Below are 17,500 nucleotides of genomic sequence, written 5' to 3'. Positions count from 1 at the left end.
TAGATATCTACATATCTATCTATCTATCTCTCTCTCTCTCTCTCTCTCTCTCTCTATATATATATATATATATATATATATATATATATATATGTATGTATATATATATATATATATATATATATATATGTATGTATATATATATATATATATATATATATACACACAGTGTTGGGTAGTTACTCTAAAAAAGTAATTAGTTCCTAGTTACTCGTTAAGTGTAATGAAATTACTTTACTAGTTACTGCATTTGAAAAGTAACGCCACTACTTATTACTTTACTTTACCATTTCTTAATTCACTGTGTAGACATGGACAAACATCATAGCCGAATCATCGCTGCCTGTCTACAATATACAGTAAACATTCTGCAAACAAAATGGCTTTAAAACCACAAGAACAACATCCCTGTCTGTGGGAAGAAATGGACACACTCGTCTCTTATAATTTTATCTAGTATTTTTCTAAACCTGGGGGATTCAATAGTCGACAGGGGGAGCATGTCTCCTACAATGAACCTGCAACTAGCTTGTTTATTTTTGTCTTACTGGCTGCTGCGCTCCAGGAAATGTTGAAAAATGCTTAGCCTGTTTAGGCGGGTTGGCTGCTTGTTTAGGTGGGTTGGCTGCTTATTTAGGTGGGTTGGCTGCTTGTTTAGGCGGGTTGGCTGCTTGTTTAGGTGGGTTGGCTGCATGTTTCAGTGGGTCGGCTACTTATTTAGGCGTGTGGGCTGCTTGTTTAGGCGGGTTGACTGTTTGTTTAGGGGGGTCGGCTGCTGAAGGACTCCTTCCACTGACCAGCAAGTAGGATCTTTCGCCACAAGTTTGGACTGAAACTGGACTAAACTGAAAATAATGCAAATATCGCCACTGACCAAAAGCCCGTATCTCTGACTCTCCAGCTTCATTTTTCTCCTTAGTTGCCGTATAATGAGCTACGTAATGCAAAACGATCTCTATGGCAATGTGCCCAGGCAGGCACACAGCAGCAAGTGCGTAACCACTTAAAACAGATCAGGGGTCTCATTTATAAAACTTTGCGTAGGATTCTTACTAAAAGTGTACTTACGCCCAAAACCGGAAGTTGGCGTACGCCATAAAATATTCTGATTTATAAAACCGTGCGTACGCACAGGTGCAAGCAATTTCCCCTTTATAAATCACACTCGTCCTTGAAGTTTGCGCAGGTGAATTTGGCTCATGTTCCGCCCACAACACACCCACTTTCCACCATAAATGGTCAATGCAAAGTACCTCAGCGTGTATTAAAATGAGCCAGCTGATCCATGTTGTGATCCATGAACAATGGCAACCGCAGGGAAGCGAACTAAAAAACGCAACTTCACAGAGGCAGAAATCGATGCATTAGTGAGTGAGGTGGAGAGTCGAAAAATTATTTTGTTTGGTAGCCACAGTAGTGGCGTGACAAATAAGAGTAAGTGTCGTGAGTGGCAACACATAGTTACCTCAGTTAACTCTGTGAGCGGGACAGAGCGGACCATGGCGGAGATCAAAAAGAAACCATCAATGAACTGAAGGAAATCAGAACAACACTGCATAATTTGTGTGACATTATGTTCGACATTTCAAACACATTAAAAGAGCTTGTGAAAAAGTGAACCTTATTGTCTGCTTAATCGCTGCATGACCTCCTCACGGAGCCGTGCCCCGTGTTGGAACTCCCTGTGTCTGGGAGGGGGCTGTGGGTGAGGGTCGGCATTCCGAGGAGGGGGGAGGCCAGGAGGTAGTTGGATGCCGTGCCTCAGTGCCAGGTTGTGCAGCACGCCACACGCCCTCACGATCCTGCACACCTTTTGGGGATGGTACAATAATCTACCCTCTGACGCATCCAGACACCGCCACCGGCATTTTAAAAGGCCGATGGCGCGCTCTACAGTTGAGCGCGCACGGGAGTGAGCGGTATTGAACAGGGTCTCCTCTGCGCTCTGGGGGTTTGGGAAGGGGGTCAGGAGCCAGCGCCGGAGGGGGTAGCCACTGTCCCCTACATTTCAATGAAACAGTGCATCAGTGGTCTGCATCTGGCTAAGCTGGTTGTCAATATAAAGTTATTGTCTTACCAAGAAGCCAGCCATCACGTACAGCGCCTGCCTGCAGTCTCTTCCCTACACTGCTTTGCGCTAGGATGTAAGAGTCATGTGTAGAGCCAGGCCATCGTGCAACTACATTTGTCAACATCATGTTGGATTGACATATGACTTGAACATTGATAGTATGCACATGCTTCCTATTGACATACATGAATTCATCGACATATGGGGCCCTAGCAATATGAGTGCAGTCAATTGCGCCGATTACATTAGGAAAACCGGACATTGCTGCAAATTGCCTTTTAATGTCGGCCTGTTCTCCTGCAATATAGGGAAATTGGATGTGGAAGAGTGCAGCAGGACGCATAGACAGCGGAGACGGGTTATGAACTCTTGCCGGGTTGAAGTCATGCACGCTGACCAGTGAGCCGAAATCACATCTGCGGTCATACAGCCAGAGCGCAAAATTAATTGGAGACATGGTGACAGGACCCCACGCTGCCACAAGAGGACTCTGGATGCAGTGTGTTGTTAATTCCCCACCTCTCCATCTGTGTCGCCAATTCCCCCAGCCTCCAAAACCAGCGTACGCATGGGTCAGAGCTGCCGTGAAAGACCGCACATTTTCACGTCAAGTTTGTTTTTTATAAATCACAACCTTTGCGTGAAAAGAGGCGTACGCCAGTTTCAGGCCCCATTTTGTGCGTACGCAACGGTTATAAATGAGACCCCAGGTCTTTACACATAGGCAAACACGGCTCGAGTAACGCAGAAAAACATGTTACTGTAGTCCAGTAAAGTCATTTCCTTACCGATAATGTAAGTGTAATTCGTTACTGTCCCATATATATATATAAATATATTAATATATATATATATATATAAATCATTTCAAAATGTACAAATATTTACTGTTAACTGACCTTCCCTTTCCTTGTCAGATGTCCAATGGTCAGTAAATGCATCATGTAATGTATGCTGTATGTTGTTCTGCATCATCTCTACCATGTTCTAGATCATAATTCAGAATTCATACATCATCATCTCACCAACCGTCTCCATGGTGATTATTTCTGTCCTAAAACCAGCAAATGTGACAACTAAAGTTAAACAGCCGACATTGATGAAGAAACTCTGATAAAACTAATGATCTGGATAAAAACAGCTTTTTCCTTTTACCATTGAAGTGTGTTTGTGCAGCAGGGATAAAAGTCCTACAGCAGCATCACCCAAAGTAAACACCTGCTGACAAAATACATCATTGGCTGCTTGTTTTACTAGTTTTTATTCACTTTTTTCCTGGTCAGTTCTTCTGTCTGGCCCCCATCAGAACTTTTCTAGACCCGCCCCTGCATGGCTGAAATATAAACCCTGTCTTCCACCAGCAGCTACTGCGTTAGAGAAGCTCCTGCCAACAACAAGACTTCTGGGTGAATATGTGAACCATCCTCCTTCTCAGCTGGACGATAAACAAAGGCAATGAGAGAAAAGCCGATCAGCTGATCACCGACAGCCATCGCTGCTCAAACAGAGACGACCACAGATCCTCTAGAGCTGCTGCAAGTTTAAAAAAGAATGCGGGAAAAGTGTGGATGTGGGAAAAGAGTGTGTGTTAAACACCCCGATTCTCCACGGAGGCGACGTCCATGTTGCTTCATTAACGCTGTTTATTCTGAAGTCCATCTATAGAGCCAGCTGGCTGCAGCTCCACATCCCGCCGTGATAACAGAGAAATGAAGGATGGATGGGGCTTGTCATGCTGCACATGCGTTAAAAATTTTAATGTCTCAGTGCATCTTTGCAAATGGTTATGCACAAGTAGCTTACAGTTAGCACAATGAGCCCACATTTAGCACATTTTCTAAAAAAATAGATCTTGCTGATCTAAACTAATCAGTTGATTCTCAGTCTAATGGTTGTTCTCTCCAAAACATGTCTGCATGATTTCATTGTGTAAGTCATCATATGCACAGTAGTCTTTCAATTGGAATGGAATAAGCGGTACAGAGAATTAATGAATTTCTGTTTTAAGAAATGAGCCAAACCAGCAGAGGAAAACTGTAATAAACATAGATCTTAAAATAATCAGCAAAGCTTTGGCCAGAAGAATAAAAAAAAAATAAGCCCTCTAATAATACATCCTGACCAAACAGGCTTTATTAAAGGTAGACATTCCTCTACTAACACGCGTAGATTAATTAACATCATAGATTATTCTACTCTACATAATCTGGAATCCACAGTCATTTCTTTAGACGCAGAAAAAGCGTTTGACCGAGTAAACTGGAAATTTTTATTTGCAACATTAAACAAATTTGGGTTTGGGTCATCTTTCATAGATTGGATAAAAATATTATATAACAACCCAAATGCATGTGTGAAGACCAATGATCAAACCTCTCCAAGCTTCTGTTTGCAGAGAGGCACCAGACAGGGCCATACTTAATACTACAATACAGTCTGGAAACATTAGATATCTAGGCATAAACATTTCCCCCAGGTTATCAGAACTAACAAAGCTAAATTATATCCAGCTACTTAAAGAAATAGAGGATGATCTCTCGCGGTGGAGGCGCTTACCCATATCACTCATGGGGAGGGTTGCCACAGTTAAAATGATGGTTCTATCTAAAGTAAACTACCTGTTTTTAATGATACCCACTAAACCATCCTCCAGCTGGTTTAAGTCACTGGACTCACATATATCTAAATTTTTATGGAAAAACAAGCCATCACGTATCAGTCTAAAAACTTTACCTCTCCCACCCCTGTACCCTGCCACCTTCTGGGTGGGTCCGGGGTAGTTTTTTCTGGTACTTTGGTTGTTGCTGTGATACATGTTGTTCTTGCTGTCTTGGTTATTTTTTAGGAACTCCTGATGATTGTCAGCTTAGTTGACCTGTAAAGGCTGTAGGAAATTCTCTGTTGTGTTTCAGGTGCAGCAGTTACTGGTCTGGTGTTAGGTTGGATTGAAGGGTTGCTGTCTTTAATCTACAGTGACTTTGTCCTCTTCCTTTTTTCTACTTTCCTTTCTACTTCTCTTCATCATTCTCCTTTTTTTCCCCACCCCCTCTTGTCTAGTCCAGCAAGATTACATAAATTCCATAATTCAAATAAAATAAAATAAAATAAAATAAAATCTGATAAACGAGGAACCTTATACCTATAAAGCTCCCCTTGGCAAAGCGAAATTGTGCGACACAACACAGCAGCTAGACCATCAAGCAGCTAGTTCTTGAACTACTTTTTTTTCTTAAACTTTTCTAAATAAAACAATTAATTTCAAGTGAAGTGGAAAATGCTTTATTGGGCATGCCTAAATGAATTTTTGCAGTCATTAACAAGAATGGTGGAGCTACTCACTACTGAGTCTTCTTTTGACACCTTTATTTCTGTTTTGAGTTTTTTCTTTTCTGTTTTCAGTTATAGAACAGCAGCTTGTTGTCATATAAGCTAGCTCACTTTGCTCGTTTTTCATGGTGTTTTAGCTGAAATTTGATTTTATTTCTCCACAGATTATGAATGCATTTCATTTTCATGGAAGAGGTTATTTTGTATTTAAGTTTTGTATTTTAAGTATTTGATCTTGAGATAATTAATTGTGTAAGTATTTAAAAAAAAAAAAGAGATGGCCCAAAATCCCTGGCAGCGCCCCTGGTCATGTGAACTGACCCAACATACAGTTGGTGTTAGGGCTATGCACTTTGAACCCAGATAATCTGTAATTGCATTGCTTTTGATCTGTTAATAATTTGTTAACTTGATCCTTGATGTCATCCTCTTCATTTCTGATTTAATGAAACAGCGCTGAATAAGTAAAGTTTATTTGGAGTGGGATATTTTACGTTAATGTTTAATTTATTCCAAATTCAATATATGTGTGTCCTTCAAGATGGCGTGGCATCATCCAGACTGCTCTACTTAGGCTGTGTGTTTTATTTCTTTTTTATTTAGTTTTTGCACTGTGGCTGATTATATTTATAGTCTTTTTAGTTTTTTTTATTGTGTTCTTGTGTTTTTACTAGTGGTAAATGGGTATACACAGCCTCAGATGCATACACGACTGCATTTTTACTGCCATCACAACTATCACAACAACATGCACACAAAACTGGACCTTTGCGTCCAAATATGCAAATTATCATCTAAAGACTTTTACATGCTTAATGTAAAGAGCTAATTCACTTACCCTCAAGCCATCCTAATGTATCATCCAACTTCAGGTCAACATGTCTGCTGTCACTGAGGTGCCGAGAGATGACAGGCCGATTTCCTCTGTAGTCTGCCACAGTACCAGTATAAAGTTGTCCATCTGAGAAACATAAAAAACTTGACATATTTAATGACAACACTCAGGGCCAAATGGTACAAAAATCTATTGAGCTATGCTTATCAAGAACAACAGTTTTCACTTGTTGCAGGTACTTGATTCCGTGTTGCATAAGTCTTTACTGCATTATCATGTCCAAATTTTATTTACCCCTCAGTTCATGATGTTTCATCCCAGACAGCTTAACCTGATCTGCCTCCAGGCCGATAAATCTAATATTTCATCCTACCCATCAAGATGTGCCACTTATGCCTTTAGCGTGTGTGCACAACATGAAAACATCATAGCTATGTGACATCAGATTTACAATACTGTGCCAGAGGATCCAAGTCGACAGGAGAGGACCCACCGGCACCAGGACTAAAAACCAGAACTTCTGTCTTCTTTTCATTAAAACTAAGAAAATTTAAGGCCATTCAGGCTTTGACTTCATTAAGACAGATTAACAGTTTTTCTAGAGAATAAGAGTCCTTGCATTTAATAGGGACATAGACCTGACTAACATCTGCATACAGATGGAAAGCAAAATTGTGCTTTCTAATAACTGACCAAGGGGTAAGAGGTATAATATAAAGAGAAATGGTGCAAGAATGGGCCCCTGGGGGACCCCACATGATGGAGGAGCAGGGGATGACTGGAAATGGTCCAGTTTAACAAAGAATGTCCTCTCAGACAAGTAGGACCTGAACCACTCCAGGGCAGAACCACAAATGCCAACACAGAGCTCCAAATGTGTCATTAAAATGCTGTGATCCACTGTGTCGATGACTGCTGTTAAATCCAATAAAACCAAGATCACATGGTCACCAGAGTCTGTAGCTATGAGAAGATCATTAAAAACCCTCAGTATAGCAGACTCTGTGCTATGAAGAGACTTAAAACCAGACTGAAAGACCTCATAAACATTATTTACCTCTAAAAACTCTTATCTGTGTATAACCAATCATCTCTATAGATGAGACCCCTGGTACAGACCGGATCTTCAAAGCCAAACCTGGGTTGCAACTGGGGTTAAATCACAACTTTCAGTTCTGGCCCAGATTTGTAAAAACAGATTCAACCTTGAGCAAGAGTTAAGAAAATTGCTCAAGGGCCCACAGTGGTTCACCTCTGTTGCACGCCTACAATAATTATTTCAGTTCTGTTTGGAGGCAAATCTTGCAAGTGAGCTGGAAATGGGTGTTGAGGAGAGTCTATGCCCTAAACATGAACTGGACTGCTTCCCTAAACATTCAGACTGCTAAATCTGTAAACTATCTGAACAAAGACTTAAAGCCCCACTACTGAACAGATTTTCTCATTGAGTCCCCACCTAACAATGGCTAATCCAGCATCCATCTTAACCAGGGGTGCCTAAGTCCAGTCCTCGAGAGATACTATCCTGCAACTTTTAGATGCATTCCTTCTCCAACACACTTAGGCATTTACATACAGAGAGCTGGTCAGTCAGTTTGTGAGACAATCACTGATTATCTCAGAAACTGACTGACCTGTGTTCTTATTTGGAATACAAACAAAACAAAAAGAGATGACTGTTGACTTCAGGAGAAACACAAGTTCCTCCTGAAAGTACATCTGGACAACAGGCTAGAAGGGAAATGAAATACAGAAGCAGCTAGAAGAAAGGACAGAGCTGACTCTACTTCTGGAGGAAGCTGACCTCCATCAGTCTACACCAAAATGTTTGATATCTTCTATTTGTCTCAGGTTAAGAGTTAAGTCAGCTTTGCAGAATCTGTTGGGGCAGCAGCATCTGACCCAGAGACTTAAAAAAGCTGAAGAAACTGATCCAGAAGTTCTGGTTCTGGGAACTGATCTGGAGCTCCTGGACTCAGTAGAAGAATGCTGCACAAGCTGCTAGCCTTGATGGATATTCTTCACATCCTCTACACAACACAGTGAAGAAACAACAGAGTGTGTTCAGTCAGAGGCTACTTCTGGTCTGCTGAAAAACAGAAAGATTCAGGTCATTCTTGCATCACCCTCCACAACTAGGCATGTTTTCTTGATGAATCAGCCATGGTGCACATTAAAAAATCCAATCTAATGATATTCAGGTGTGTAAAAGCAAAATGCAATGATAATGTGACACAACAGGACGTGGAAATAAAGTTGTCAATCAGGTTTCTTAACCTTGGGATGCTGCAGGACAACGGCGGTTCCATAAATGTAGAGAATGATTGTCAGTGTGGAACCAAAATGAGTCAGAAGTTTTAAACTCAGAACTTGATGTGGTGTTGCTTTAATAGGGTGGTCAAAATCTACACTGACAAAACACCATCTCCAAACTATACAAGGTTTGTTTACTCACTGCACATGAAAAGACCATACATGTTACAAGAAAGTGGGAAAGCAAATCAGGAATTAAAATTTCATAGGAAGCATGGGGCGGATTTGTTGTTTCCAACTAATTTCATGGAATAGAGAGAATACTGCTGGGGAAAAATGATATGATATGACCCCACACCAAGGTAAAGGCAAGGGCTCAACTCAAACTGCTGGAGACTGTATAGTATAGATAAGGCAAACCACTTTCATATTTTTTGGGGACGATCCTAAAATTACCCAGTCCTGGAGACACATATATAAACCATTATACACTGTATTTAAGACTAAAACTAAAATTTTAATTCACTCTATCTGGGGAATGTGCAGGTCCTGACACAGTAAAGGGATTTAAAGCTGCTGCTGGCCCTGTAAGCAACGAGTAAGAAGTCTATAACTAGGCAATGGCTCATCCCCTCGCATTAGTGAAGTGGCAAAACACAATTAAAAAAAATACAAAATGGGAAAAAATGCTTTCTCTTTGAGATTCCAGAAGGATAAATTCATGCAGACATGGGCAAATTGGAATAAAAAAAGTAACCTCAAAGAGGCCAGACTTTGTGTGGACCATACTCACTGACATCACACTGTTCGTTTATGCTGCCACCTCAGGTGGCAAGAAGTTAGCTGGGACCCCACTCCCGCTATAGTGACTATTAACTGTTTCTCATCAGGGATGGCGCTAGTGGACTTAACACTTTCCAAACCAGTTCAGCATTTATATGGTCAAGTCAGACAGCAATATTGTGAAAAAACTGTGCACTTGTTAGTGCTCAAAATCCATCTGAATTTCCAAACTCCTGGTTAAAAAAAAACTTGCAAAATTTGTTGAGTTTTTGAGCATGTTCAGGCCCCCAACAATGCAATTTATTTGGCTTAAAAACATTCCACAAGAATAATAATAAACAGTTGTATTTTAATAGGCCTTTGCACCTCCCTCAGCACTTGGGCCTAATAGCTAGAGTAGGCAGCCTGTCAGGTTGGTTAATTAAATATGTTAGAGTCCAATGAACCCAGTGAGAAAGATGGTAGTTTTAGTAGAAACATTAAAAATGCATCATTCCTGATGTCTTGTAATAACAGTAGAAGTAATAATGAACATCTTGTAGTGGTCTGATGATAAACACAACCAATAGTGAAATTCTTTCTTTTAAAATCTTCATCCATCCATCGTCTTCGTGGTGGGGTAGCTTGGGTTGGTGCTCCGGGTCTGCTGCTGAGGGCCCGGGCCTCTGGCCCTGGTCTGCCTCTGGCTTCCGTGGAGGCGTGGTCGCATTTGCATGATCTCACTCACCACTCTTCATCACTGATCACTCCTTATTTCTCATCCTCTGCATGCTGACACAGTCACTGAGTTGTCCAGTGGGTTTTTATACTAAGCGATAATTCTTTTTTATTTTAATTTTTGTATGTTTCCTGTGAGTTAGTATCTGGTCGCTGTTATGTCTTTTTGATTTGGTTATTATTTAAAAACTCTTAATGACTGGCAGCTCTGTTTCTTCTGTGTGTGTGTTTCTGCTTTTGTAAAAGTTGTAGGAAATTTTCTGGTGTGTTCATGTACAGGTGTAACAGCTTGTTGTCTGGTGATGGTGTGGATTGAAGGGTCGTTTCCTTCAGTCTGTGATCTTTTTGTCTCCTTTCTTCTTTCCCTTTTGCTCTTTTTGCTATTTTCCATCTTTTTCTGTCCCCTCCGGTCAGGTTCAGCAAGATTACATAGATTCCGTGATTCAAAGTAAATAAATAAATAAATTAATCAGATTATCAAGAGAAGCCTTACCCATAGGCCTTCCCTTGGCAGAGCAAATTTGTTCAGCACGATACAGCAAACAGATTATCATTTTGCTGCTATGATGCTGGACAGGACAAGTACAAAAAAAAAAAAAGAAAAAAATCTTCATCCATCCATTCATTCAACCTTCAGCTGTAGGTTTGCATTCATCCCTATCATATACACTGGGTTTCAGCCAGTTCGTCTTACTTATAGTACCTTGGCTAACATATAATTGCCTTACCCACAATGATAGCCGTGTTGCGCTGGTAGGGATCATATGGGCAGCGACCTCTTCCTTCATCAGGGCTGCCGCTCATTGTGAGCGTCTCTGAATTCTGGAAAAAAGCAGAAAAAACTACTTTGATTTAACAGAATAATGAAAAGAAAGAAATCTCTCAGACCACTTCGTACACAACTTAAGCTGTATTTATAATTGTGTGGCGTCTGCTTAAGGTCAGTCACAGCATCACCACCATATCTCCACGTAGGTCCTTGGAGACTCAATGTACACCACTTCCAGACCCGACATGCTTGCAGCTTGGTTACACGGAAATACTCCCTTATGATTTTTGATAACTTGTTTCCGGATTTCTGGATTTTCTCGCTGAGTTGTGTGGTAACTGCGGAAGATAAACTACAACACAACACCGTGACTTTATACTCGAGTGCAAGAGCACATTTCAATAGCGTCAGCTGCGCTCTCCACCTATGCAGACGGCACTATGTTTAAACAGAGGAAAAAATGTTCAGCAAGAGGTAGGTAAAAGTACTACTAGTGCTAGCAGCAACTTTCCAAGTGCATTAGTTGATTACTCCACCTATGCAAAAGCAATAACAGAAGCTATAGGCTATTTCATCTGCAAAGACATGCGCCCCTATAGCGTTGTTGAAAATGCGGGGTCTAGACATTCATTCATTCATTCTCTATACCACTTGGTCCATTAAGGGTCGCAGGTAAGCTGTAGCCTATCCCAGCATTAACAGGAGACAGGCAGGTACACCCTGGACAGGTCACCAGTCCATCGCAGGGCCAACACATTGGGGACAAACAAACATTCACACACACACACACACACTCCTAGGGAGAATTTAGATTCATCAGTTAACCTAACATGTATGTCTTTAGATGGTGGGAGGAAGTCGGAGTACCCGGAGAGAACCCATGCATACATGGGGAAAACATGCAAACTCCACCGCCCTCAAGGTTCGAACCCTCATGCCGAGATACGAACAGCGACCTGCGGTGCTAACCACTACACCACTGTGTAAACCACCGTGTACCTGGTTTTTTAATTATTGTTGTCTTAACTATGTTTGTTAGTCATGAAAAAGGTTTTACTGAGCTGGTAGCTGACATTCTGGGCTTTCTGTGGATACCACACATGTTTACAGTTACATCTACAGACCTGACGCTACACCCGGAAACGAGATGTTAACCCCTTAACTCCTGGTAGCGGAGGCTGCAGGTGCAGTCAAGCTAAAAATGAAAGTTTAGAGAATTTATAGGCCAGAAATCTGGATAATGAAGCAGTTCTGCAGGTTTTCAATGTTTCCCTGCTCCCAAGGTAGTGGAGAATGACAGGGCTAAGGTCTTGTAGGACTTCCAGATAAAGACCAACAAAATGGTAGTAGCCAACCAACTCGACATTGTGATCATGGATACGCAGCAAAGGAAAGCCGTAGTGATGAATGTAGCCATCACCAATGATGGAAATATCAGGAAAATGGAACATGAGAAACTGGAAAATACCAAGAACTCAAGGAAGAACTGGAGAAAGCCTGGAAGGTGAAGGCAACAGGAGTACCAGTGGTCATTGGAGCACTGGGGGCCGTGTCCCCCACACTGGAGAAGTGACTACAACATATACCTGGAGAACCATCACACATCTCCATCCAGAAGAGAGCAGTCCTAGGAACAGCTAAGATACTGTGTGGGACCCTTAGGCACCCAGGACATTGGTAGAGGATGGTAGTTGGTAGAGATGAACAGCAACCCAGCCTAACCAGGGAAGATGGGAGGTTGAGTGCTGGGGAACCAGAGCACTATTGGAACAAGACGGAAGTGGACGAGAGGAAAGAACAAGGCTCTGCTGGAATGTTACTACTCCAATAACCCTAGTAAGAGTGGTTACATGCAGAGAATGTGGGAAATATGGAATCTACGAAACCCACAATCAACACTCACTGCCAAACAACTAGTAGCTGAACGTTCCAACATCCACAGACGGCAGCTGCTATCACAGCTTGAGACTGGCGAGGTACAACACAAATGCTATGGCAAGGGGCCAGGACGCCAGGTCAGGGGGGGAGTTAACAACAACTCCCCATCCAGAGATTGGGTACGAAGCCCGAATAAGCACAATCACGCTGAGCAAATGGCAAAAATTAACATCAACATCAGGCAATCCCGATGCTAATTACAGAGGCTGAGTGGAGCACCATCGGAAAGTCTCCTGGAAGATGTGAATGCAGCCTTGAGAACGATTCCTACAATGACCATCTCTGAAACCAATAAGCTGATCCACACCACAGTGATCCTTGAGGTGCTTGGCTATCAACCAAAGAGCGACCATAAAGATACTTATCCACAATGGAAGAGGAGGTTGGAGGCTAAAATTAAGGCAGCTCGGAGAGAAGTGAGCCAACTATCAGAGCTCCAGAAAGGTGCAATGAAAAAACAGGTACCCAGGAGGTACAGCCAGATGCCCATACCTGAAGCACTAGAAACTGCCAAACGACGACTCCAAGCCTTGGCCCCCCGCCTAAAGAGGTACACGAGAGAAATTGAAGCAATGCGAATAAACTGGCTGTTCTCAACTCAGCCAGCTAAAGTGTACTCTCAGTGGCAGGGTAATAACAGGGCTGACCCGCCAAGGCTGGAGACTGAACAATACTGTAAAAGTATATGGGAGAAGGAGGCATCACACAACAGCGCTGCACAGTGGCTGATGGATCTAAGAGCAGACCACAGCAACCTCCCTGAACAAGAACCAGTAACAATCACAGTGGCAGACATTAAACAAAGAGTCTCAGGTATGAAAAAAACTGGACAGCACCAGGGCCTAACATGGTTCACACCTACCTACTGGCTGAAGAAGCTAACTGCACTCCATGAGCGCCTGGCAGCACAAATGACCCAGCTGCTAAAGGATGGGACCCACCCTGAATGGCTAATTGAAGGCCGGACAATCATGATCCAGAAGGACAGTTCTATCCAACTATCGGCCTATGACCTGTGTCCCCACCACATGGAAGCTCATGCCAGGCATCATAGTGGCTAAGATAAGTGGGCACATGGATCAATACATGAGCACAGCACAGAAGGGCATTGGTAAAAATACCAGGAGGAGCAAAACACCAGTTGCTGGTAGATAGAACAGTCGCTCGGGACTGCAGAACCAGGAATACCAATCTGTACACTGCCTGGATTGATTACAAGAAAGCCTATGACTCAATGCCACACACATGGATCATGGAATGCTTGGAGATGTATAACATCAACAGGACTCTAAAAGCATTCATTGCAAACTCAATGTGGCAGTGGAAGACCACCCTTGAGGCCAACTGCAAGCCAATTGCACCAGTGTCCATCAAATGTGGCATATACCAAGGAGATGTCCTGTCCCCTGTGCTGTTCTGCATAGGTCTAAACCCTCTCAGCCAAATAATCACCAAGACTGGCTATGGATACCGACTCAGGAATGGGTCTACCATCAGTCACCTCCTCTACATGGATGATCAAGCTGTACGACATGAGCGAGTGAGACATTGACTCACTGATCCACACAAGCAGGCTCTACAGCAATGACATCGGAATATCATTCGGACTTGAGAAGTGTGGGCGGATGGTGAAAAAGAGAGGGAAGTTAGTCCATACAGAAGGGGTCTCACTCCCAGATGGCAGAATAGCAGACATTGAGGACAGCTACAAGTACCTTGGAATCCCACAAGCAAATGGCAACCTCGAACAGGTCGCAAAAAAAGCAGCCACAGCCAAATACCTCCAACGAGTAAGGCAAGTCCTAAGGAGTCAGCTCAATGGCAAGAACAAGGTCAGGGCAATTAACAGCTATGCCCTGCCGGTCATCAGATACCCTGCGGGAATAATAAGCTGGCCAAAGGAAGAGATTCAGACCACAGATCTGGAAGATGGCCTCAACGGACGAAGTGCTCGGTGAATGTCTCAGGCAGTGGAAAACAGATCATATGGTGATGGAGGAACCATCATGGGAGGAAAAGCCCCTCCATGGGATGGGTTGATAGAGAAATCCTACCAATGGCTAGAAAGGGCTGGACAGAAAGACAGCACAGAGGCACTGATCATAGCTGCACAGGAGCAGGCCTTGAGCAATAGAGGCCCAGATCTACCATACAAGACCAGACCCCAGGTGTAGACTGTGCAAAAAGGCCCCTGAGACAATCCAGCACATAACTGCAGGGTGTAAGATGCTGGCAGGGAAAGCTTACAAGGAGCGTCATAACCAAGTGGCTGGTATAGTGTACAGGAACATCTGTGTGGAGTACAGACTGGAAGCCCCGAGGTCAAGGTGGGAAATACCTCCGAAGGTGGTAGAGAATAACCGAGCTAAGATCCTGTGGGAAAGTGAAGGCAACAGTGGTGCCCGTGGTCATCGGAGCACTCGGGCAGTAACCCCCAAACTGGAAGAGTGGCTACAGCAGATCCCAGGACAAACCTCAGACATCTCGGTCCAGAAGAATGCAGTCCTAGGAACAGCCAAGATACTGCGCAGAACCCTCAAGCTCCCAGTCCTCAAGGACCCAAGCTTGGATGGATGAGAGACCGCCCACGGAGGGCGAGGGGACAATTTATATATATGTATATAAATATATATATATATATATATATATATATATATATATATATATATATGATTTGCAATAACGATTCTAATTCACTACATCACAGCAGACTGGCATCTTTGATGTACATTTGATTTTCATATGCAACAGCATAAACTGTGTTTAAATATACTTACAATGTAGGTGCAGCGTGGACTGAAGGCAAATGTTCCACATGCATAAATGTGAGTGGCGTTCAGGAAATTTAGCACACGAATGAAGTTGGAACAGTCGGCCTTAAAAAACAAAACACAAATAGATCATAAAGTTAGATTTTCAGTAAAACCAAAATGTGTTTGTTTGCAGACATCAGAGAAAAGTTCAGCAGTAACTGCTTTTACCTAACAATTATGGATTACTTTTATATGTTTCATACACCAGGTAAGATGGGTAAAGTGTCCTGCTTCAGTCTCCAAAGTCAGATGTCTGGAATGAACCCTCTGGTTATCCGACAGCCTGCTCTTTAACCACAGCCGCTGCTGAATTAGTCAACATGTTTCTACTTTACAGTCCAGGCTTTGTTTGGCTAAAAGTCAGTTTATCAGTTTGCAATATTTCTGCGTTTACAAATAAACAACTTGCCATTTTCTTTCCCTTCATGGAGCACTGTTCAAGGTCTTTGTCTGAAGGGCTCCAGCTCAGCTGAAAGAAAAGAATGAGAGTCATCAACTTTCATAGTTTCTGAGTGGTGGAGAAACATCTTTACAGATGACAAGAGACTGTAAATTTATTTGCTTTATCTGCTTTGAAAGCCTGCGATGGTCTGGCGACCTGTCCAGGGTGTACTCTGCCTTTCCTCTCCTAATTGCTGGAATAGGTTCCAGCTTCCCCGTAACCCTGAATTGGACTAAGCGGAATAGATGATGGATAGATGAATGCTTTGACAACTTTAGGTTTGGACACTTTTGAAAAAAAGCAAAGTAAAAAAAAAAAAAAAAAAAAAAAAAAAGCAAAACATACTTTTATTGTGGATATGAAAGAAAAAAAATGCAGCCCTTGTAGTTGTCAAAACTATATCTATGAAAATGTGTTTATCTATTTTCTCACACATTCAAATTTCAGATTAATGAAAGAAACAAACAAAAAAGGCTCACACACACCACACAGAAGCTGAGAGGAGTACCAGGTCAAATTTCTGGCACATGTGGCTCAATCAGGAAATCTGGTTAACTATCAACACCTCTGTCTAGTTGCATGTTGCAAAACACTCTTCTACACCTTGGTTGCAAAAGATACTGCTCTAGTCTTTTTTCGTTCCTTTCTCCATTTTCCCAAGTGACAGTATACACTGTGTATATATATATATATATATATATATATATATATATATAAATAAATAAACACACACAGCTCCTCCCTGAGCTGCAACCTTACCATGGTGGAGGAGTTTGCGCTTCCTGATGATCCAAGGAGCTATGTTGTCGGAGGGTGTATGCCCCTAGTAGGGTCAACAATGGCAAACAGGGAAGGGACTAGACCAGGGTTATTCACTTCAGTCCTACGACGTCTGAAATCCAGCAGGTTTTCCATGTATCCCTGCTTCAACATACCTGATTGGAACTTGATTGGATGTTACATACATTTAATTTGATGCTAATTTCAAGCTGAAGAAGAAGTCCTATGGCCCTATTTGTTCTGTGGGACTCCAGAGGCAGCTGATGGGTATTAGCAGGCTAAACAGAATGCGGCTTTGGCACTTGCTAAAGCAAAAACTCAGGCATGGGAGGAGTACAGGGAGGCCATGGAGAGTGACTTGACTTCCGGGCAGCTTTGAGAAGATTATGGTCCTCCATCAGGCAGCTCAGGCAGGGAAAGCAGTGCTTCATCAACACTGTGTACAGTGAGGATGGGGGGCTGACCTCGACTCGGGACTCGACTAGTCTTCTGATGAGAAAGCAGAGTCTGGGGACCCTGGTGTTGGCTCTCGCATCTCTGGGACTGAGGTCACTTGAGTGGTTAAAAAGCTCCTTGGTGGCAGGGTCCCTGGGGTGGATGAGGTCCGGCCAGAGTTCCTTAAGGCTCTGGATGCAGTAGGGCTGTTTCGGTTGACACGCCTCTGCAGCATCAGATGAACATCAGGGACAGTTCCCCTGGACTGGCAGACTGGGGTGGTGGTCCCCCTCTTCAAAAAGGGGGACCGGAGGGTGTGCTCCAGCTACAGGGGGAT

The 17,500-nt window shown here is 42.7% G+C and overlaps 1 protein-coding gene across 1 annotated transcript in view; it reads right to left on the bottom strand.

The window, feature by feature from the left end:
• sema4ab (sema domain, immunoglobulin domain (Ig), transmembrane domain (TM) and short cytoplasmic domain, (semaphorin) 4Ab) overlaps positions 1-17,500 on the bottom strand; it is a 55,452-nt gene that overhangs the window by 13,013 nt on the left and 24,939 nt on the right. The window contains exons 4-7 of the mRNA XM_042012261.1: positions 15,916-15,975; positions 15,471-15,569; positions 10,715-10,808; positions 6,237-6,359 (exon numbers count right to left, since the gene is read on the bottom strand). Of these exons, the coding sequence (XP_041868195.1) occupies positions 6,237-6,359; positions 10,715-10,808; positions 15,471-15,569; positions 15,916-15,975 (376 nt within the window). The remainder of the gene's footprint in view (positions 1-6,236; positions 6,360-10,714; positions 10,809-15,470; positions 15,570-15,915; positions 15,976-17,500) is intronic.

Source organism: Melanotaenia boesemani, chromosome 17, assembly GCF_017639745.1.
Source record: "Melanotaenia boesemani isolate fMelBoe1 chromosome 17, fMelBoe1.pri, whole genome shotgun sequence".
Classification (NCBI taxonomy): domain Eukaryota; kingdom Metazoa; phylum Chordata; class Actinopteri; order Atheriniformes; family Melanotaeniidae; genus Melanotaenia; species Melanotaenia boesemani.
This window is presented reverse-complemented; position numbering and strand designations above follow the sequence as displayed.